Consider the following 22076-nt stretch of genomic DNA (forward strand, 5'->3'; position numbering starts at 1 on the left):
TTCTGAAACCATTTGAAAATGCACAAATTCTTCGTAAATTTGTATTTGTGACCATATGACCATTATATGCAGAATTTGGATCAAAATATCGATACAAATTAAAGATTGGTAATTAAATGATATGTGCGGAGCAAATTACAATTGTTGTTAAATTAATAAAAAACTATTAATTAATCAACATTTATGACCCGTTTTGTGGGCCGACTAGAATGGGCCATTGTATTTTGAATTTATTAGGCTTGGAATAAATGGATTGGGATATTTTAATTTTTGGTGCAACCAAATCAATTGGGATTGGTGGATTGAAAGGAAAGCGATCCTTTCCGGTATCCTTTTCACCTAACTCACTTTGTTCGGGTTTCAAATTGTTAAAATTTGATTTAATTTTTACAAATAAGAAAACCCTTTAAAAGTAATAATAACTATAATAATTAAATTAAATTTTAATAATTCGGATCCTAATCCAGATGAATTACTAAACTAGACTAGGTGAATTAGGCGGAAAAAGATCGGATTGAAAAGCTAATCTGCAGTTACATCCCGACGACCCGACATCCCACGACGACCCACCCACCCACCTGTGACTCTGCAATTGCAATATCCCGACGACCCACCCACCTAGCCGCTGCTGGCGACTCGCAACGACTCGCGAATCACCCACGACGACACACCGCTCGCAATCCGTTGCAACAGGTCAGAACTGAAGTATCATAACATCAAAAGCGACCGTCGTATTTCGCCGCGACCATCAAATAAGCATATTCAAAATTTGAAGGACGGACGCGAACGAATTCCAGACCCGATCGAATTCTCAATTGCAAGGAAAGGAAATCAAGCGGATATCATGGAGGTTTTGGGATGGGATGGAGCCCTCTCGTCACGTGACTTCCACGTCGCGGCACGTGCTTTTGCCAACAACTGGAAAGAATTTAACTCCGCCTTTCCTCCATGGACGTGGGTTCCCTCTCCCAAACAGCCTCCTCATCTCTCCCGCCTGCAGCAGCAGCAGCATGGCTACTTATCGTTGGAGAAGATTTGCCTTCTTAGGTCAATCAAGGTAAGACACGTGGCTTATTGGTTTAACTCGCTTGTCATGGATGTAATTGATATTTGGAGCTCTACTAATCACACTTTGTGGATTAATGATCTGTCTTAGGAAGATGCTAATGAAGAGAATCACGCTTGGGACGAAGAGGAGCCCGAGTCTGTTGATAAGGCCACGCTGGTGAGTACATAGCTACCCTTATTGTAAAGATTTTGTTAGGGACAGCCGTTCACGCTCCAGCAGGCATCAATCAGACATCGTGGGAGCGTGAGCGCCTAACCCAATCACTCATTTATCATTTTTGCTATTTCCTATTTGCAAGGTTGACACCAGCAATCTTCAAGTACGCTACTACGATTTTCATATAGTATACAGTGATTCATATCGAGTTCCCGTGCTGTATTTTCGCGGTTACTACATCGGTATGTTAATCTTTTTTTTTTTGCTACATGAACGAAATTTAACGAATCACTTAAGGTCAGTTCTGGTTAAGAAAATGAAAGTGTTAATCTTCGTAACTCTTCCTTTGTGAATGATACATAGATGGACAGCCTTTGGCATTGGAAGAAATAGAAAAGGACCTACCTGCTCGCTCATCAAAGGTTTTACTGGAATCAAAATGGACATTTATAACTCAGGAGGTACATTTTCCTCATCTTTGGATCCATGCTTCATATTCTTGCTGAACTTGTTTGTGCAGTTACATTTACATTTATAAGATCCATATAAACGATGTATATACATGTTAGGTCAATTGGCCATTGCAGTGTGCCCGCCCTTCAAATCCACCTCCCGTAGATTAGAATATTTTGGAACATATAAAGGGGACACATTCTTTCTAGTTGCTAATATTGCATCAAGCATCTGAACATATATGGTGTTTGTAGGAGCATCCTTACTTGAACAGACCGTGGTACAAGCTGCATCCATGTGGAACCAGCGAGTGGATGAAGCTGCTTTTCCTTGGTGATAATTCTCAGGCTAAAAATGGAGTGGCAGTTGAACAATATTTGGTGTCTTGGCTCTCAGTTGTAGGTCAAGTGGTTGGTATTAGAGTCCCTTTTGAAATGTTGAATCATCATAAAACTAGTAATTGAAAGAAGAAATTCTAATCTATGAATCATGCAGAACTCTATCTTCCTCACAATTATCGGGTCATCCGGAAAGAAACCCGAAATATCCGATCACATTATGTAGTTTGCTCATCCTTGCAATTGTAGAAAAGCCTTTTCCTATAAGCTAATTGATGATATCAAGTATCACAATTGGTGATACAGCCAGATACGCAACTTACACAGAAAACAAACCCAAAATATATGTAAATTACGTGACATTGTTCCATGCATTGAGCACAATAAAGAGCAAGGAAAACTTATAAATGTGGACCTATCAAAGTCTGTCTGAGCTTTTATGCAGGGATTAGTATTTAGTAGTGCATACAAATGCAAAGGAAATACTCATTATTCTGGAAACTTCCAGAGGTAAATGCATAATGTTTCTCATGTCTTCCCAGTTCGCAAGGTTTTCTTTAAATATCAAATAGCAGTTGAATTGGCATTAATGTTGTAGCCCAGAAAAGGAAGGTAACTCCTTCCCTATATTGCCATATCTGCTATACCTTCTAATTTCTAGTAAAATAAACCCGAAATAGCTTCCAAAGGTAAGTACTGGTTGATGTAAGACTCTTACTTGTGATCTGCGAGCTTCGGTTTGATGTTTAACCAGGGTGACCAATGTCGCCTCTTCCTTCATCACACTGACCATAGCAGCATGACCTACTTCCAAATTAAAAGAAGCCGTGACCAAGTGTAAAACCCAAAGGCGTAATAGTGAAACAAAGCTACCTAGCTTTCAACTTTTCTTAGAACAGATGTTTTTTTCCATGGGGGAATAGCACATAGAGAACATATAGAATTAGACAAGCAACGAATCCTCGGAATTTCCCCTAACAGAAAATAGAAAAGAGAGATTGAAACAGCTAAAGAACCAGATAACGATGAAAAATTTACAAAACTTGAATTACTAACAAATAATTGTATTACCTGCCCATAACCTACATCAACTCCATAAACAATGACGCACCGTACTGAAGTAAACAGTCAGTAAATCCACCGGTTGATAACCCTGAATCAAGAGCTACTTTGCCAGAAACATCGATACCTAGCTGTTCAATGGCTGCTTCTAACTTGTGTCCTGCTCTGGATAGGCAATATAAGAACAAATTAGCACTAGAGATCCCGCTGAAGTTACTGCACGACTCGATAGTTAATATAAATGAAGTGAAAGTTGGTTTGTCAAAGTGAAGTAATCACCTACATACATAGATATTGGGACTTCAGCAATTATCTGTACAAGAGCTTTGTCTGAGACTGGAGTCCCTGCTTTGTTGACCACCTTTCCGTCTACACACACTTTCCCTACACTACACCACCAAACATGAACAGCCAAAGTTAACTACGTCGTCCCTACTGACATCAGTTTGAATACAGGATGAAGCATTGTCCATCACAGATCTTTGCAAGCATACATTGAAGTTAAGAGTGTAGCAATAATCCCGAATTTTATGGCTGAATTTGACTGCAACCCAATTTTGAACCCTTCCCGCCTCTGTTTCTATGGCTAGGTTTTTGTAACTCAACTGTAAAGCTCACCTTGTAAAATCCATGACCGGATGAAGGTTCGACTATATTGCTGAAACCTATAAAGGCATAGCTCATCATCAGCCTCTTCCTCCTGTAATTTCCATTAATCAAACACAATGGTGAATATCAATGTCATACAGAAAGGGGTTTCTAGAGAGCAACTTATACGACATGGTACACCGCCGCCTGGTGTCCCATGCCGAAAATATAAGGGACACTTTGCATGCAGTACTAGCTATCAATATTCTTTGACTGAAATCTTATTAATTTTTAATTTTTGATCGAAGTCCCTAACATTAATGTAATAATGTAAGTTACTATATCTTTTAAACTAAAAATTAAAAATGGTGTGTGTACATATATATGGGTACATTCACCAAAATTAACAAAAAAAGTTATTATACCAAAACATGGGTACATTCTTCAAAACCAAAGAAAAAAAATGATATCAGGTTTAATAACATTAGTAAATTTCTTCAATCAAATTTGATATGGATACATTCTCAAATCAACAAAAAAGAATGTACCCATATAAGTGTAAAAATAGATTAAAAATTTTGAATGGATTTTATATTAAAAAAGGGTACATTTTACATATAACAAATTGATATATTTAAGAATGAGTACATTTAAGATTAAAAAAATAAAAAATTATATAAATGGGTAGATTTAAGATTATAAAATTGAGAATCTTTTTATTTTAAAAAAAAACTAATAGGTACAAACTTAATCTAATTTTATTTTTTATTATTTTGGAATGTTTGAATTGAAAATTAATTAGGAGTTTAATAGAAGTGTGAGTATTAAACCTTAAATTAATTAATAATTTTTATATTAAAAAAATATGTAATAAACATGTAAATTCATTATCACATTAATGCTAGATTAATCAAAATCTAAAAACTAATAAAATCTCAATCAATGAATATTAGAAACATACTAATTTTTCCAAAATATAATGACATGAGACTGAGAGGCGTGTACCGTGACATGTAAGTCCATCTCAGGGTTTCTGGGGACTCGACACGGATATAAAAATTTACAAACTGGGTTGGAGTGAAAAAACAAGATTAACTCCGTCTCTTTGGAGGCTGAACCTTTGCAAACTTCACAGCAGCAAAGGTTCCATGCATTGGCACTCCGACCCATCTTGCTGAACACCAAATCCAATTTAGAATTAGAGATACTCAACTGTTAGAGCTCAAAAACGGAAGCTTTTGTAAGTTGGGTTGCGAGAAGAGAAGAGAGAAGCTTCAAGTTGCTCTACCAAAACGGCGGGAGATTATGGTGTGATTTGGGAGCTTGAGAAGCTGAAGCGCCATCTCTGATCCCCAATCTGCCCGTCCGCTTGTGGAGGCTGAACCCGTTTCGAGTAGTTTGCTCTTGGCGGTTCAAGTGGGTCGGGTCTGGATTGGTTCAACCCAACAAATTTTAGTTCAAGGTTTGGATTGGGCTTTAGTTTTTCATGGTTGGCCCAAGATTGGCTTTTGCATAGCAAAGCATGAATATGCTTTTTAGCTTTAAAACCTTGAAAAAGATTCTAAATCTTACTAAATTTCCATCCATAATTTGTACACATATATACATCTATATGGTTTAAGTTGCAGACATAAGCGTAGCCACATTAGTTACATACTTATAGCAGATGTCTTGCATATGCGTTTGAGGTTAAATCTCACGCTCTACAGTTTTATGGATATTTTGAGTTATATATATCGCTTGCATGTAAAAATATGGTTTAAAGTGAATTTATTTAGCTAGTAATATGTTTGTTGTTTGCATTGTTACATGACTATAGATAAACCATCCACAATTGTTAATACCAAGAGCAATAAATTTAGAGAATTCTGTTAATCTCGAGTGCAATAATAGTCGACTGCATTCAGAGTAGGGTAAAATTTTTCTTTCCCTAAAGAATCCCAACCAAATTCATAACATAAAAACCTGGACGTTGGGAATATGTGTATGGTGTTACACAGCAGATGAGGACCAGAAAATGTCTATCCTCAAAAAACCCTGTCCCAACCCATTTTTCAGTTTATGTCAAAACCAACAGTTAGTTAAACCAACCACCCTCTCCCGCCATTGCTACCGTTATTACAGTTTACACAGTTAATTAAGCACAAACTACCACACCAAGCAGCAGCAATGGCAGCAACGCAAGCCAAAACCCCTTCTCTTTGTTATTATTCTCATCAACTTCACAACCATATTCCTGCATCATCCCTATCACTTGTTGGTAATAATCTTAAACGCCACAAGAAGACCCTCAAATTCACCTGTAGATCCAACGGCCAGGATGTAATGACTCGTTCTTTGATCTTTCATTTCAGTTTTTTGTAAAGTTAATTTCTGTACTTTTTTTTTTCATTGATTTGTCAATATATTTTCTTTGCCAGGATTATTACATTGATGCTCCTGTTGAAGTGGGTGATGGGTTTTCCTTCAGTGGAGGTGCTTACTTAATTCTGGCATTTTTTGAGGGAGTTGTTATTTGCGCTCCAACTAAGTCATCGTGCAGGATAACCGTTTTAGAGTGCTAATACAATTCCGTTTTGTTAATAGTGAAATTTTCCGTGTGTGTGTTTGTTTACAAAGTTAAGTGGAAATGTGGGTGTTTTGGCAGGAAAGTATTCTGATGGACCGAGCCCTTTGGATGAATGGTTTAAGCAAAGGGAAGATAGTGAGTCTTTTTCTATTTTTTATTTCTTATGATTTTTGTTATTTAACCATTTGAAGCTTATTAAAAAACCACCATAACTTTGATTTTCCTCTAGGTGAAAGCTTATGCTGCTTTTGGTTCCGGCGAGAAGGCAAAAGACCCAATTTTTGGACTCGCAATGGGTGCTGATTCTCAGGCCTCCACTGATGTTTTCAGGTGAACTTGCAAATTATCTTTAGACATTTGATAGTTCAATGTTTTTGTTTAAATGTTTCTGTGGAATGCAGACATTGAGATTGGATTATTTGCAGGGTTTACCAATTGAACCATGCTCTCTATATATATGATTTTGTTCCATAGATGGTTTTGCGTTGAATCCGGAAGTGCTGATAATCCTTCAGTTATATTGATTCACGGTTTCCCTTCTCAGGTGAGTCGGTCTTAATTTGTCAATGTAATAGGAAAGTCTTCTACCATCTTTGTGTTGTTGCATCTGTATGATAGATCGATGCATGTTAAAACGCATGTTTTAATTGTGAAATCCATTTTCAATTTCCCATCTGTCTTAATATTCTTCTGTTTATTCATACATGTGTTCAAATCATCAGGCATACTCTTACAGCAAAGTTCTTCCCATACTTTCGAAGGACTATCATGCGATTGCTTTTGATTGGCTTGGTAAGAATCAAGATCACAAGTTTAGCTGATATCCATTCCTGAATGCAGTTGAAATTATCAATGTAAACTACTCACGTGCGATTTTAGTTTTGCTTTGCTTGAAAAGCATTATCAGTTGATTATTGCATCTGCCTTCAATTGCAGGTTTGGATTTTCAGATAAGCCTCAACCTAAATATGGATTTGACTACACTACGAATGGTGATCGTTTTTGGTCTTATCTCATATGAAGGCAGGCAGATAAAAGCAAGAATTACTCTTGTTTATGTCGTCGAGTTTTTTTCACGGTTTTGCAGAGTTTTTAGCATCCTTGGAGTCATTTATAAACGAAGTTAGCGTTAACAAGGTCACGCTCGTTGTCCAGGTATATTACTTCGCCAGTGAATGTATAACCATGTAATTCGAAGCCTGCAATTGAAAAGAACCTCTGATCTTTGATGTGCGTCTCAGGGATACTTTGCGCCTGTTGTGGTTAAATATGCTAGCAGTCATCAGGAAAAGATTGACAACATAATACTCTTAAATCCTCCGGTATGTGCTCTCCCGAAATCCACCATTGGTTTCTTTGTTTTTTCACTGATATATATGCTTTATCATTTTGAACAAACTGTGGAGTTTTCGCAAAGGTTTTCATATTTTAGAATTGCTGTCTTATTTCTCAAGAAGATTAGAAACAGAATTATAAAGATTTTAGGCTTTAGAAGACATAGAAGTAAGAGATAACACAAGAAGCGATGATAAATTTCATTCATCATCAAGTCTGACTTTACTAAATATAAAAAACAACTTAAAAAACTAAATTAAAATAACTCTAATTTAATATTCTGCATCACTGCGGTGACAAGAACTTGACTCTGGTGAGTGAATTGAGGGCTTAAACATCACTGAATATAACAAACAAAATAGTAAACTAAACTAGAATACTGCCTACTCCAGCACCATAGTTCTGACTGTCTCCACGCCTCAAAGGCAAGTCTAGTCCACCATCGCCTATCTTCAACTGCGCTGCCCTTTCTTTACTTTCTGCAAGGATTGACAACTTCTCAGTTAATTGGAATGCTGGGGCTTGCAGCCTTGTGTGCTCAAAGTCATGGAAGACACTGCAGTTTGTCGACTGATCCCAACTAGCACGCAGCTCATTGTTGACCATCATTTTGCTAACAATGCAATGAGTCCGTGCTTCTGAGAGCTCAAACATCTTGGCGATTTGTTCCAAGCTTAAAGTCTTGTATGACGGTGAGTAGGTCAGAGGGTAGGTTCTCAAAGCCGCCTCCTTGATCTTGGCCTTGATCATCTCAAGAACACACTCACGATTCCTGAGGAGCATCGGGAATTTATGACATTAAGGGCCTTTTGGAAGTTGCCTTCGCTGAGGGCTCTGGTAGCTGCCACTATATGATCCCTGACATTTTCAGCGGGTCCTTCGAACAGTCGCTTATCATTTGATTCAAGCAACCGCCTGAATGTTTTACTAATCACTCTGCGCTTTGTGTCGTGGACCTAGCTGCCATATTAGGCACTTCCAGCAGCATGGCACATATCAAATGAACCGCCTCCAGGAGCTCAAGGTTTATGTGCATATAGGAGGGCATCTGCCGGCTTCTCTCCAGCCTTTCCTTTTCTGGAGTTTTCTCGTGAAATCTACTTCCCAAGACACCTTGTGCAAGCAACTCCCTTACTCTTCCACCCAAATTTAAGTCAGAAAGGCAGCTATTTCCTTCAAGGATTAGTCCATTCCGAAATGCACATAGACCGAGTTGTGCCACGGCCCTATTAAACAATATTTGGGTTGAAATGTCCATATGCTGAATACAATCTGGCAGGTGACTCATCAGCAACAAGTTGTGCACAGTAGAAAACTCGTCCAAGAGAGCACGGTGGTAAATGTCACAAAGCATTGCTCGTGCTTTAGTCTGATCATCTCCATGCTTGTATATCAATCAAACCAGAATATCCATGAAGGCCCTACTGCTCTCAGTAAAAGTGGGTTTCCGAGGAACAAGTTGAGGAGTTACAATAAATGCCATAGGCTCCTTGCCTGCACCATCTTGTGTCTGCTGATCAGCAAGACTTCTTATGGAATCATAAACTTCCTGTGGTTTATGATATACTTGTTCAACCCGCCTTAGGGCTACCTTTGCAGCATCTTTGAAATTCCCAACTTTCTCTAAATACTCTTGAACATTTTGAGCAAGAGTAAAAAACATTGGTTCATCTCTGAGTCTTTTGATGTACTCATTGGTGTGAGGGTCCGCGCACTGCAAGCTGTTGAAGAAGTCAGTGTCTATCCTTTCCACAAAGGCTGCCAAGTTTCCCCAAAGCCTGATTGTCCCATTGTAGTCCAGTCCCATCTGGGATTCATTCTCATCTGGCTCCGCCATATCATTCACCACAATGTTTGGATATTGCACCAGAATATCAAGTACAACAAGCATGTTCCGCACACACTTTTTCCCACACATTTATAGGCATGTGCCTGCTGAGACCCGGGTTGACATCAAATTGAGCAGAAACAGGACGGAAAAGAATCTCAAGCTTTTGTGCGGGTGTTTTAGCAACTGTTGTCAAGAAGGTAAGCTGCTTAAACCTTCCAGTTCCCTTCCTTCCTGAGCTGCCACTACCTCTTTCAACTTCTTATTTATCACATCCCATGACATCTCGTGACCATCATCTTCCTCATCCGTCATTGATTCAACATCTGTCTGATATGAAGTTTCAGAATCCGTTTAAGAAGACTCATCAGAATCCTCCTCGCTCTTCACGGGATTCTCCCTAAACAAACTAATCAAGTCCTCATACTGCCTATTGTTCTTCTTCAGTTTCTGTTTCATCACGGTCAAGGCCTTGGCATTGCTGCTAGTCATCTTCTTCTTAGCAGCCTTTTTTTCCAGCGCTTCAGCCAAAATGCCCTCCAGCAAAACAAGCGCTTTGATGTAGAGAGACGGTACTTTTTCCTTCTTGGTCATGCGCATCACCTTCTCAAGCTGCTTATTAAGTTTCTCAAAGCAATCCTCCATGCTGATCCAATCATTGACATTCTTAGCAGCATTCTTTAATTTGTCAAACGTAGCATTCATCTCATCAAAGTGCTTGACTTTTGCTGATTTAAGAACACGCTTCGGATCATCCTCCTTGTCATCAGAGGCATCACTGACATCTATTCTGTAGCAGCTTCCTTCGGTGGAAATCTCAGTAACAACTGCAGTTTCAGATTCTCTATCAGTATCAATATCCGAATCGCTGCTTGAAGTACTCCGCTGGCTCCAGAACTTGGACTTGAAGGAATACCTAATGAATAATGTACTCAGAATCAACAATTCCGATATGTAAAGGATTGCTTTGGACGTATGAAAGTTGTACAAGAGAACAGGTGAAAAACAGTAAGAAAAATGTAATTTACAAGATGGAGAAATTGCCTGTGCACAATAACCCGGCTGGAAACCCAAAACCCAAGCATGAACTAAGTCATTCTGCTTATCAACGAAAAAAAAGTCACAAATGAGATAATTGACTGTTATAACTCTTATCCATTAACCAAAACCAGATCATATTAAGGTTTAGTTTCTTATTTATCTCATCCTTTTTTTATAATACAAGTTAAAACCCGAAGCTAATCTTATCATTAAGCAATGATGAAGACTTAAACCTCGCCGTACCTGAATAAGATGCCATATGCAGCGCCAGGATGCTCTTGAATAAACAGGAGCCATCATTTCTACAAACCTGCCATACGTGTAATTAAGACGTGCAGGATACACGGACCTATATCTGTAACACGCATGCACGCATCCATGGATTGATGCACGCGTGAGTAAACCATACGTGTCTGTGTATTTGTATATGAAAATTTTGTACCCTGTGCATGAAGGATCTGTGCTGTTTTCATCACACTTCCTTCCACCACGAAGTGTCTTGTTTATGTTCCTGTTAATGCACCACCAACCAAAAGAGTGGTGAAGAACACGTAAGATCGGAGCAAGTAGTGAAGAATTTACTGAGAAAGAATCATTAGAGTCTGCTACCAAATTTCAAATTAGGTTCTATATTAGTCTCCTTAGTTTAGACAGAATACCTGTGTACTTCTGTTCTGTTGTCTCTCGCCATAAGAAGATGCACCTCGGAGTTGGCAGGATCAAGTGCTGGCTGTGATATCTCAAGCCCCTCTTTTCTGATAATCAACAAGTGTCTGCATATGCAAGAAATCAAGATGAATACATACTGAAACAATATCAGGATGCAATGGTTTTACATAAATGCACGAAAAATGTATGAATTGAGGGGAGTAACTTCCAGCATTGAAATTTTCGATTCCCAGGTCCTCGTCCCAGAGGTAGATGTTAAAAAGGAAACCTAACCAGGTTACTAGAATTTACTAGGAAAATTTACATGTGCGAATCTCAATTACAATTATGGCTAGGGGCAGTTACCACTAGTTTGATTCATAGCAGACACATGTATAGCCCTACTACTCCATTCCTAATCCCTCCACTCGTTTACATGACCGCGTAATGAAAAAAGCACGACAACAAAATGACTTGATGGGAACTGAGAAATCGAAGAACAATGAGAAACCAAATCCATGAATTTGAAGATACAAAGAAACTAAACAACGGGATGAGAAACAATTGTGTTCTCCTTTGGTTACCTTCTTTACAATCTTGTTCACACTTTTCTTTTGCTTTAATTCAACTGCAATGGCCAGTAAGTCTGTTGATGACTTTGAGTTCTAAAACAAAAGGAGTACATAACATATATCAGCATTAAAACCCGATTTCTTACAACCCTAATTACCATATCCTTCGAGCTGCCTAATCAAAATTTAAGATTATCACTACAATCAACACAGAAACAACGGCTTACCTTTTTGTTTTAGGGACCCCATAAAGGGTTGCATTAGCAAGTCAAAGGTCTTGGAAACCATTCCTTTAGGTAGTGCCTCAGTTCCTTCAGGCCTGCATTGAGCCTAAACATGTAGGAGAACATCAATCACAACTACAAATTTTAACCATTGTACATATAAATTATAAAGAAGACTGATGCACCATTCAAGAAAACCTGCAACTTTTCGAAATTGTATGTTGCATAGCATTAACTGATCCTTATGCTAAAAACTTCTGTGAATGAAATGTCTAAGGAGTACTAAATATGCCAAGGAAAACATATACATATAGTCTTTATGGCGTACGTTTAACAGCACTTTTTGCAAAATGTAGTCAATTAAGTTTGTCGATGATATCTTGACTATATCAAAATGTAGTCAACTATATTAGCAACTGTAGGTCGAAGTATCAACAATATCAATAATATGAACAACATATCCACGTTTTAAAAAAGTTCAGTTAATATATATGTATGGTGAATAGTACCTCTTAATCAGTGACAACAAACTGGCTCCGAAAGAAGAGAACTGCACAAAGCATGGCAATGGTAGAAAGGAAACTGCAACTAAAGAACCTCCTTCTTGTTGGGTCCTTGTGAGAAATCTGAATGCAAGAGGAAATAACAAAAACAAATATAAACCAAAATAATTACAAATCAAAAGGGTAGGCATTCATAATTCTCTGCTATTAAGATTGGACATTAAAAAGCCTCATAAACTTTGTGTAAAAAAAAAGCCACATAAACCAATTCAAAAACCAAATTCTGCTGCATCATACAAAGAATGTGAAAAACTGGACTTGAGTAAACCAAAGGAAAATCACTGCAAAAGGTGAAAACAACAGTGCGAAAATCACTGCAGGAAGAAGGTGAATATCATGCTATGAAATCGAAAGTCGATAAACTTTAAGAGAGCTATTGCAAAGAGGGGCTTACAGAAGTTGGGGTCTTCATCATCATCATCATCATCTCCAAGTTGAATAAAACTAGAACAATTTCTGAATGTTGAGAGATTGAGAAATGAGATTATGGTGATTGCAAGGAAGGAAGCAAAAACTACGAATTATGATGTGAGATATATTTATGAGAATTAAATTTAATTAAAAAGTTTTGTCAACGGACCTTCAAAAGCAGTGCATCAAGTGAAGCGGCCTACGATACTTGAAGCTGCAAAAGCCAATTTTCTAATAAACAGAGCTACTGATCCCACATGTCCTTCAAAATCCACCAAGACGCGGGAAGACTGCCTAATGCGTTGGGCTCAAACCCACTTCGATGTCTCGGTACAATGCCTTTGAGTAATGATTGTAGTATGTATCTCAAACTTTAGACGGTGAGAGTTGTTATCAGCACTTTAAGAGCTGATATATGACGTGTGATAATCGTCTTTTATCTAAAGTTGAATTAAAGACCTATATAATGTAATAGTTAAATTTAATGAAAATAACAATTGATTTATGTGATGTGACATGTAGCTAGAATTATCTTATGTACAGACTAAGAATTTGATGGTAACTTTCTTGTTCTCGTTCTCTCACACACAACTTTTATGTTCTTACTATGTGTATGAGTTTTGATTAGAAAAGATAAGCTATTTTAGAGTTTCTTGAATGTGAATAGACACTTTCATGTGAGGATAGTAAAGATAGGGTTTAGATTTAATTAAGTGGTACATTGAAAGATTCTTTGTTGACGACGTCGTCACCAACCATCTTGTTACTCTAGAATTAACATAAATTAATTAGCTGGAAAAATAGAGGTTAAAGAATCTGTTGATGAGTCTTACTTATTCCGAGGTATTTTCTTACTATAATATCTTGTTATATTTTATAATAAAACAAAAAATGGTAAACTCTTCATTCTACGCTCAAAATCTTAGTCTTTAACAACCCAAAGTCCTGCGTAAGAAAAACCTTTGTTTGACATTACACTATAGACAATTGTGTGGGTGACTGTTTCTACGTTGTAAAATCCATATTCATCAACAAACAACCACTAACCAAAATAAAGATAGGCCTACAACTTTATCCACAGATGACCCTAAGTCATTATTATATTATAAAATCCACATACATCAATCAACAGGTAACCACTAACTAAAGGGAAAAAGATTCTGGTCGGATTTTTTTTTTTTTTGAATTCTATGAAATTCGTGATTCGAATCGTTTATCGTATATCGCGTTGTTAAAAATTATTTTAAAATTTAAAATTAAATATAAATAATACCTAATAAAAATTAATGTATGTCAAGAAAATGATCCAACGAGGATCCTTTTCCTTCAAGTAGACAGGGCTTGTAACCTTATCGACAATTGACGCTCGACACAAAAATCAACATACATCAAAAGGTGCGAGGCATCAATTGTCCTCACCTGCAACCTTATCCAATAGTTGATGAATTGGGTAGGAAGTTATACAGCACGTATGATGTAACGTGCAACACTATTATTGCTGGTCAAGGCCTTTGTCAAGTCTCAGGGGAGGCCCGGAGAAGGGTGCTCCAAGGACAAAGGACACTTTTAGGCGTTAGCAGATTGCAGTGATTCTCGAGCTACATGGAGAAGGAGCAGAAAATTTTCATTATGATCGGAATACGAGAGATATATTATATGTTTTTATAGAAATTGAGAAAATTTTTAATTTTTAAATTATTAAATTTTTAACACACATATCATATCATTTGTATAGTAATATGTTATGTATCATCTTATGTACCGATCATATTAAAAAATGTATTGAGAAAAAGACACGGCATCCGACACAAGGACGAACCAATCCAACCAATCAATTTGATCAAAACACCACACACGCACCGTAACATGTGCCCTCATCACCCAATTAGCCCCACCACCACACCCACTTTCCCTTCATTCTTGAGTCGTTTGTTTCACGCGCTTCCAGCATGCCTGACTGCAGGTAACCTAACAGTGGAAAATGGAAAATGGAAAATGGAAAATGGAAAATGGAAAATGGAAAATGACATACATCCTACAATGCTAAACCTGGTTGCAGCGGAGTCGCTGATACATCCTACAGTGCATAAGGGTTTTCATGGAAAATGACATACATCGAAAGAGTTTATTGTTATGTTGGATTTTGATTTAATACTATATTGTTACGGTAGGTTTCTTTTTACATGATAATATATTTTGGAATGCGTTGCCGCGATGACACGAATTTATATAAGTTGTTTTCATTTTTGTAGTTTGCTAACATTGTCAAATGTGTCTTCTAGCATCAATGATCCAAGAATTTATACATAAAATTTTACCATTGATTGAAAACGCATATTTATATCATGTAAATTGTTCATCTACAAAAAACACCCTATATTTAAAGAAAACATCAATTCACCACATAGTAAATTTTTATTGAAGTCGAGTATTCTCGTCTACAATGACTGAGTTGCAAGAAAAGATTTATCCTTAATTTTGTTTTTTGGTAGAAGATTTCTCCTAAATTTGGTTGCCCTAGCTTGAACCTTTTATCGTCTGCAGAGTTTAATGTTGATCACAAATGGAAAAGGATCTAGTTTGGAGATCCTAGGGATTATGTGATTGTGACATTTCATCGTACATTGTGAGATCAATTTTCGTTAGTACTATTCATATTTAATATAAAATTTTAAAATTTGAAATTATTTCTGACCGCACGATGTACGATGAACGATCACAATCATAGGATTCCTAGGATTCCTAGAAAAAGGATCCGGCAAGGATCCTTTTCCATCATAGATTCATTGGGACAGATGTACATGTGTTCAGTTTTTAACCGTGCCGTAGGACTAGTGATGGACTCCTCAAACTTGTAAGTGAAAGGTTTTAGGTTCGATTCTTGCCAAAGGCAAATTTAAACCACGTTATTGCTAGTTCATTATGAGGCTAAACTTTCATCTTATCTTTAATGTAGATAATATCGTTTGTTAAAAAAAATAGTACATTTTCTTATCAATCAAACAAAAGGAGACATTTTTTCTTACTTTTTACTTAAATTATGGTACCCTCTCTAAATCCATAACCATAATCATGATATGTAGTGCTTAATACTATAAAATAAGTGGTAATTATTTCGTTTAATATAATTTATTTGTTTTTAGTTGTCCAATGTCTCTGTGTGTCCATCGACATTCTTTCTGGTTCTCTTCTAAATTTTGTATAAACGGTAATACTAATAACACCACCAATTTAAATTATTCTTTAACAAATAATATTATCTATACGAAATAGGCAGGGAGCTAGCTTTACGATAGATTAGTAATAATATGGTTCAAATTTGCTTTTTGTGAGAATTGAACTTAAGACCTCTCACGTACAAATGAAAAGAAATATCACTATATCGTAATACTAAGTAACACTATTGGTTTAAATTATATTTTGTAAATTATATAATGTAGTTGTTAATATTAAATTATTACTAAAAATATTAATTAACGTATTTATTTATTCTCGATGACACATTATATGAATATAAATCTTTACTAATTAATAACACACTCATTGTCAACCAAAATCATATGAAATTACCAGTTTAATATTCTAATTAAAATAGAACATGAATAAGAAATATGAGGCAGAAATATAATTTCACACAACCAAATTTTAGTTTTTTTTTTTCAAAGCCTCATCTACATATAATCTTAACATATCTCTAATTAAAAAAATAAAAAAAAATAAAAAAAAAACTTTCCACTCGTACATTCTCTATCACTCTCCTCCTCTCTCATTTTATTTAAAAAACAAAAATAAAAAATGTTCTCACACACTTTATATATATTTATATGCTAGTATGATCTAAAAATTGATCCACCTAGCATGTGGACTTTGTGTGGTGGAATCTGTTTATGATTGATAATAAGTTATTAACTCTTGGTCTTCTCGAGAAATTCAATTTTTTTACACTATTTCGTCCTTTTATTTTTGGATGCAGTGTCTTTGCTTTTAAGTGGCTCTCTAGTTCTTCTCTCTCGGGAACTCTCTCTCTCTCTCGCTGGTTTTTGCAGCTTCTTTATCTGAAAGTGGGTTTTCTTTCCTTTGCATGTTACTATTTTATTTATTTATGTTCTTATTTTTTTGGCTTGGTGTTTGTTTAGTTTGTAGGGTTTCGCTTTGGCAATTGATGCCTAGGGTTTTTTAATTGCATGCTTGAATTCCTTTTGTGTTTTCATGTGCTTAAGTTTGAGTTTTTATACGGTTGTTTTCTTCTGGGTTTTTGTGGTTGTTCTTGTGTTTCTGACTTCAGAATTAAGAACTTATTCATGCACCAAAACATAGTTAAGAAACAATTGGAAAAAAAAAAAATTGAATTATTAAATATTAGATTCAGCTCAGCTTACATGTTCCAGGAACATCTGCGTGAAAGATTTATCCTTTTCTGTACATCAGTCCCAATTTGTAAGAATTAAGGTTAAAAGTTTGTATTTTGACTATTTTCTTAACCCTTTTTATGCAAAAAATTTGGCCTGAAGTGTAAGCTTGACTTTCAAAGCATTTGGAATTTACTTTGTTTTCAAGATGGAGATGTTCCATGCTCACAAGAACTAGTTTTAGATTTTTCCATTAATTTCTCAAAGCTTTTGTACATTTTATTCGGTGTTGTATAATTTATGACGAATATTTTCTACCTCTTGGGTAGCAGTTTAATTTCCATTGAAAATTAGATAGTTTCTGGTTGTAGATAGTTTTCTTAGAAATCTCTAGATGAGGTTTCTGATAGTATTTTGCATGTTATGTTGTGTTCTTACTTCTTAATTTCATGTTCTATGTGTCCCTGAAAGATCATTCTTGATCTGTAATTATAGGGTAGGTCCTAGATATTCTCTAGTCATACTTTATAATTTTTCAACCCAGCACCATAGTTCCGGTATATGTCAGACTTCTTTGGAGTCGATCATGATACTACTGTACTAGGTCTGTATTTTCTGTGCTAACAATCTAGGTCAGTTGGTGTTATTGGGGATATCAGATATTTGGTTAGTATTTTATATAGATGTGTATGTATGTATGTATATGTGTATAAAGTTCATTTTAATTTCTCACCTTTTATTTCCCCCCCCCCCCCCCAATTTATGTGTGGAAATTTGATCGCATGTGGAAGATCCCTTGTTGTGATTGTTAGAACATTATAAGCTGCTCTTTTCCGTAGCTACTGATGTCTAATTTGAGCTATGGTTTGATGTTGTGTGACAACGAGAGAGAGCACGCTTGTCATCACGCATGAAAGGATCATGGTTGTTTACGGGCGTGCCCTCTCTTGTTGTCATTCGGTCCACCTGCTCTATCTTTGGCATATGATATTAATTTGCAGGTGATTTTGATCTCTAACTATACATGCCAGAATTCGCATATGATATATATATATATTACTTGTTTTTACTTCAATTTGTTGTAAATTTTTTTGTGGAATCATTTTTTGTGAACTTATTGAGTCTCATGTTTGAGATCCAAAATAATGTGCTCATTCAACAATTGTTAAAACATTTTGACAAAACAAAAAGCTATTGGTAAAACATAATATACGGAACTTCAATATTCATCCGTAGCACATCAATTAATCATTTACCTCAACCAATTAAGTTTGTTTAGCGGCAATCCACTTTGTGTTACCGTTTAGTGGTATTCTTTTTACTTGTAAGTGAAAGGTCCTAGGTTTGATTGTTGCTAAAGGAGAGTTCGAACCAAATTATTATGGCTAATCCATTGTGAGGTTTAGCCCACTCCCCCACCCCTTTAGTTTAACATCAAATGTATTAAAAAAAGTTTGCTTAGTGGGGACTTAGGATGGGGTTGAAAAGATTTGTGCTGATCATGATGAGTGCTTGTTGTGTTGTGCATATTGCAGATGTTGAAAATTTTTGTGAAATTTACTAATTATTGATCTTGGCAATCTTGGCTGATTTGCCTCCTTGTTTTAATGATAATTCCGCCCAAAAACCATAATATGTTCTTTACACATATTAGAACCGAAAAAGATAATCAAGTTAGATTTTAAGGAAAACTAATGAAAATGGCTTGAAAACTTTGAGTTTTAATTATAAGGACAAAATAAAGGGTAAAGTGAATAGTACCAGGATTGACTTTTTAGTGTAAAAATGTGGTTTTTCGTTAAAGTGAACAGTACCGGGAGCTTTTCGTTAAAGTTCCCTAGATTCTAATGAGAATCTATAAGTTGAAGGTTTGTTTTATTTAAAAAGAAGGGTGGTTTTCACATATGAGAAAGTAGAAGTTGAAGATTTGTTCAATTTGCATCCATTACTATGTTTCTAACACTTCCTAAAATAATTTTTAAATTTTCCTTTTGATTTTATTAGATATTTTATTTTCTAATTTAAAAACATAAATTTATTAAACATAAAAGCAAAGAAAAGGGTCTGTTTTGCATATGGGATAGGGAAAATTTGGATACTTTTTTTCTTTGCACTCATTGTTGTGCTTTTCAAACTTTTCATAGTATATAAACATTCTCAGCATTTAGTTTTATTCAATTTTCTCTTTTGTATATGGCCATTGTGCCATGGGATTGTGGAGGAACCAAAAGGCCACAGTGGCATGATCAAGATCGTCATTGTGGTTGCATGGCCAAATACTCTCTTATTGTTCTTTGTTCCTGCATTTATATATTACTCCCAACATATTTTGCTTAACTATTTATTAGCTTGTGTATTTCTTCGTTTATGTGCCATATATAGGCATTTTGTTGTTATATTAATGAAAACTGTGAAATAACGTTAATCTGTAATTTGTATCCAAGAAATCAAAATTTGAAGTGATTAGATTAATCAAAAAACACTTTTAGATACCATTGTTTCATTTTAAGAGTTTTGGATTTTTGGACTCATGTTATATTGTTATTTCACTATCTGCGATGGAGATGTAGTTTCATTTAAGGGAAGATAATTCAACGACGGCACTGTATTTGTATATGTGTGAGATATCCATTTTCTTGTCAAATTTTCAGAGAAGAAATGTGATTAGTGGATTGAAATGTTAAGGAGGGACAAATAAATGGGTGATCTAAGCATGAAATTGCAGGGTTGCTGATGCTATATATACCAGTGGTGATGGTGAACTCAATGAACAGATCGTATTTTGGCAATGCTAACTTGGTATTTGTGGGGTTGACGGTGATGGTGAGATGTGGTTTGCCAGCTAGTAGATTGTGTTTTACTGGTAAGTGGATTGACAGCGGTTTCATATTGCATTGAGATTGTATCTTAAGTCTAACTTGTTCTTGCAGTTTCTTTCTCACAAAGGATGAAATAGATCCTCTATATTTTGTTTTATACTGAACTTTCAACTAGCACATGATGCTGATCTCTAATAGCAGATTGAATTCATATATTTATGACTTGTTTTTACTTGGAAGTATGTGTTGTTTCCCATTAAAATTATTCAGCATTCGGAAAATCTAATGTAATTGCAATGCAGTAGTTATGCGTAAATCATTTTTGTCAGTCATGTTTGGTATGTGGTCGTAATGTAACTGGTTAATGGGTATATAAATTGTTGCACTTTAATAGAATAGGCTAAAAATTGTTAGATGCTCTTGATGTACATGAGATAAATAAATGAAATTTTCTGATTGAGCAATACTTTCAGTTCTGTTTGCTATTTGGAATTCAGAATTTGATTTTAGTGGTGCTTATTTTACTCTTTTTACTTTTACTTCTTGTGTAATGTAGGAAAGGATGAATATGGCTGGAGTTGGGTTGATGAGGATTCCATTCCCCTTATTTGTTCCTGCTCGTACCAGTATTTTTACCATTTTCTCACCCTTTTATTGTTAAATTGAATGGTAAACTGTAACGCTATCAAGTAAACCAAAAAAACATGTGCTAAGGGACTGGGCATGATTTTGTTGTTAATATGATTGAATGAGTCCATTACTGGATACAGAAGCAAAATATATGAGCACTCCTTTTATCTACTAATAATAAGTGGAAGACTTAAGAATGAAGAGAAACATTGCTAATGCAATAGCCGTGACAATGGCAAATTGGCTATGCATACAAAGCTAATTTTGGTATGGGCGGTGTGAGAGTGAAGGTTGGGGATGCAATTTTGCGGCTGTTGGTGTTACCTTGGTTGTGAGTTGGTTGTAGTTTTTTGCCTATTTTTGATGTCATTTTTGTACTCTTTCCCATATGAAGGATGAAAAAACTCTTATTTCTCAAACTTCAGGCGTAGAAGACTATGTAAGATGGGGTGCTTAAGTCTTTTCCGTTGTTTGAACCCACGAGTCTTCTCACCAAAAAAAAACAGGTATATATTTGGATTGCTTGTTATAACACCATGAACATTTTTTTTTCTTGAAATTTTCCATTATCTAAGTTTCATTTTATGGACTCGTGTTTTCGATATTGTTAATTTTGTGTCCTTGTTAAAGTGTGGATGATGGGGCCCTAAAGTATCATGAAACTCTAGACTCAGTTGTTAAAAATGCATTACAGGAACTCTAGGACTCCATCTACTTAAGCACTACAAAACTACTACTTAAACATTACAAATGCACTACGTAAACACTTTTCCTATCGAATGTATTGCATGGTCATTTTTAAGTACCTCTATCTATATTTTGTAGTGCATTCCTACCAAATTAAGCTTAAAATCCATGCAACTTTAAGTCCTCATCCAAATGTCTTTCACCGGTATCAAATATTTCTACAACAACTCTAGTAGTTGCAAGGGAGAGGTAAAGTTGTTAGAGTGTTATGTTTTAGGTGAGCACCACTCATGTGGGGGGAATATTACCGTTGCACATAGGAGAGCATCTCTCTTACATCATCAACTCATCTTAACCATTCACGTAATTTACACTATGAGACAGTTACAAGTATCATACTCTATCACTTAATGAAATTACCTCTCCACAGCACACTTGGAGCATATTTCTGAAAATTCACTTATAATTCAACACTCCCTTCTAGGTGTTTTGCAGAAATCACTCTCAAAGACTTCCTCAAATACTTAAATCGATCCTTTCCCATGCTTTTGTGTTTGCATTACACCAAATCAATTTCCCCTTCTTGCAGTGCATCTTTGATGACGTATAGGATTCTTAGATATAGCAATGGTAGAGGTATTATCACACAAAATTTGAGTTGGTTCAACTTGTTCTTCCCCAAAATCTGAGAGAACAAACCTTAACCCGATTGCTTGCACAGTAGCTTCAGCTGC

General features: G+C 35.9%; 2 protein-coding genes, 2 long non-coding RNA genes and 1 pseudogene across 14 annotated transcripts in view; 3 read left to right on the forward strand and 2 right to left on the reverse strand.

Moving 5' to 3' along the window:
* Positions 1–453: 453 nt before the first annotated feature.
* On the forward strand, positions 454–9171 carry LOC126621386 (ubiquitin-like-conjugating enzyme ATG10). Of its 4 annotated transcripts, none has more exons than XR_007622898.1 (14): positions 454–1057; positions 1157–1225; positions 1368–1467; positions 1589–1686; positions 1933–2088; positions 2462–2526; positions 6087–6141; positions 6314–6370; positions 6465–6565; positions 6710–6779; positions 6958–7027; positions 7172–7390; positions 7477–7557; positions 8099–9171. XR_007622898.1 is itself a non-coding variant. In XM_050289893.1 (13 exons), exons 1-12 carry the CDS (start codon positions 845–847, stop codon positions 7360–7362), a joined length of 1245 nt encoding a protein of 414 aa, XP_050145850.1. In that variant the 5' UTR covers positions 454–844; the 3' UTR covers positions 7363–7390; positions 7477–9171. The 4 variants fall into 4 exon arrangements, 2 of the variants coding, with proteins under 2 accessions (XP_050145850.1, XP_050145852.1); XR_007622899.1 differs by having other exon boundaries at positions 456–1057; positions 7172–7227; positions 7323–7390; positions 7477–9171; XM_050289893.1 differs by having other exon boundaries at positions 7477–9171.
* Positions 2471–5075, reverse strand: LOC126621428 (uncharacterized). 3 transcript variants are annotated; one of them, XR_007622937.1, is made up of 5 exons: positions 4672–5075; positions 3697–3778; positions 3358–3467; positions 3088–3243; positions 2471–2990 (listed from the first exon to the last, which is right to left on the reverse strand). XR_007622937.1 is itself a non-coding variant. In XM_050289952.1 (4 exons), exons 2-4 carry the CDS (start codon positions 3708–3710, stop codon positions 3099–3101), a joined length of 261 nt encoding a protein of 86 aa, XP_050145909.1. In that variant the 5' UTR covers positions 3711–3778; positions 4672–5073; the 3' UTR covers positions 2471–3098. The 3 variants fall into 3 exon arrangements, 1 of the variants encoding a protein (XP_050145909.1); XR_007622936.1 differs by having other exon boundaries at positions 2471–3243; positions 4672–5074; XM_050289952.1 differs by having other exon boundaries at positions 2471–3243; positions 3366–3467; positions 4672–5073.
* On the reverse strand, positions 7747–12986 carry LOC126621376 (eukaryotic translation initiation factor 3 subunit C-like; annotated as a pseudogene).
* Positions 9861–10455, forward strand: LOC126621455 (uncharacterized). Its single transcript, XR_007622978.1, has 2 exons — positions 9861–9970; positions 10073–10455. It is a non-coding gene; the product is annotated as an uncharacterized LOC126621455 (long non-coding RNA).
* Positions 12987–16747: 3761 nt separating the features above from the next.
* LOC126621436 (uncharacterized) overlaps positions 16748–22076 on the forward strand; it is a 33704-nt gene continuing 28375 nt past the window's right edge. For 4 of the 6 annotated variants that reach the window (XR_007622958.1, XR_007622959.1, XR_007622956.1 and 1 more), the window contains exons 1-2: positions 16925–20069; positions 20582–21161. This is a non-coding gene — a long non-coding RNA (uncharacterized LOC126621436). The other 2 variants (XR_007622955.1, XR_007622954.1) reach the window with 2 other exon arrangements.

This window comes from Malus sylvestris, chromosome 5 (assembly GCF_916048215.2).
Source record: "Malus sylvestris chromosome 5, drMalSylv7.2, whole genome shotgun sequence".
In the NCBI taxonomy this organism is placed as follows: Eukaryota; Viridiplantae; Streptophyta; class Magnoliopsida; order Rosales; family Rosaceae; genus Malus; species Malus sylvestris.

Excerpts from the sequence above, each read along its gene's own strand:
- LOC126621386 (XM_050289893.1), top strand. The coding sequence starts at position 845 with ATGGAGGTTTTGGGATGGGATGGAGCCCTCTCGTCACGTGACTTCCAC. Across the intron at positions 6,142-6,313 it reads TGGGTTTTCCTTCAGTGGAG|GAAAGTATTCTGATGGACCG; the intron begins GTGCTTACTTAA and ends GTGTTTTGGCAG. Across the intron at positions 6,780-6,957 it reads TTCACGGTTTCCCTTCTCAG|GCATACTCTTACAGCAAAGT; the intron begins GTGAGTCGGTCT and ends TCAAATCATCAG.
- LOC126621428 (XM_050289952.1), bottom strand. Across the intron at positions 3,244-3,365 it reads GCTGAAGTCCCAATATCTAT|AGCAGGACACAAGTTAGAAG; the intron begins GTATGTAGGTGA and ends TTGCCTATCCAG.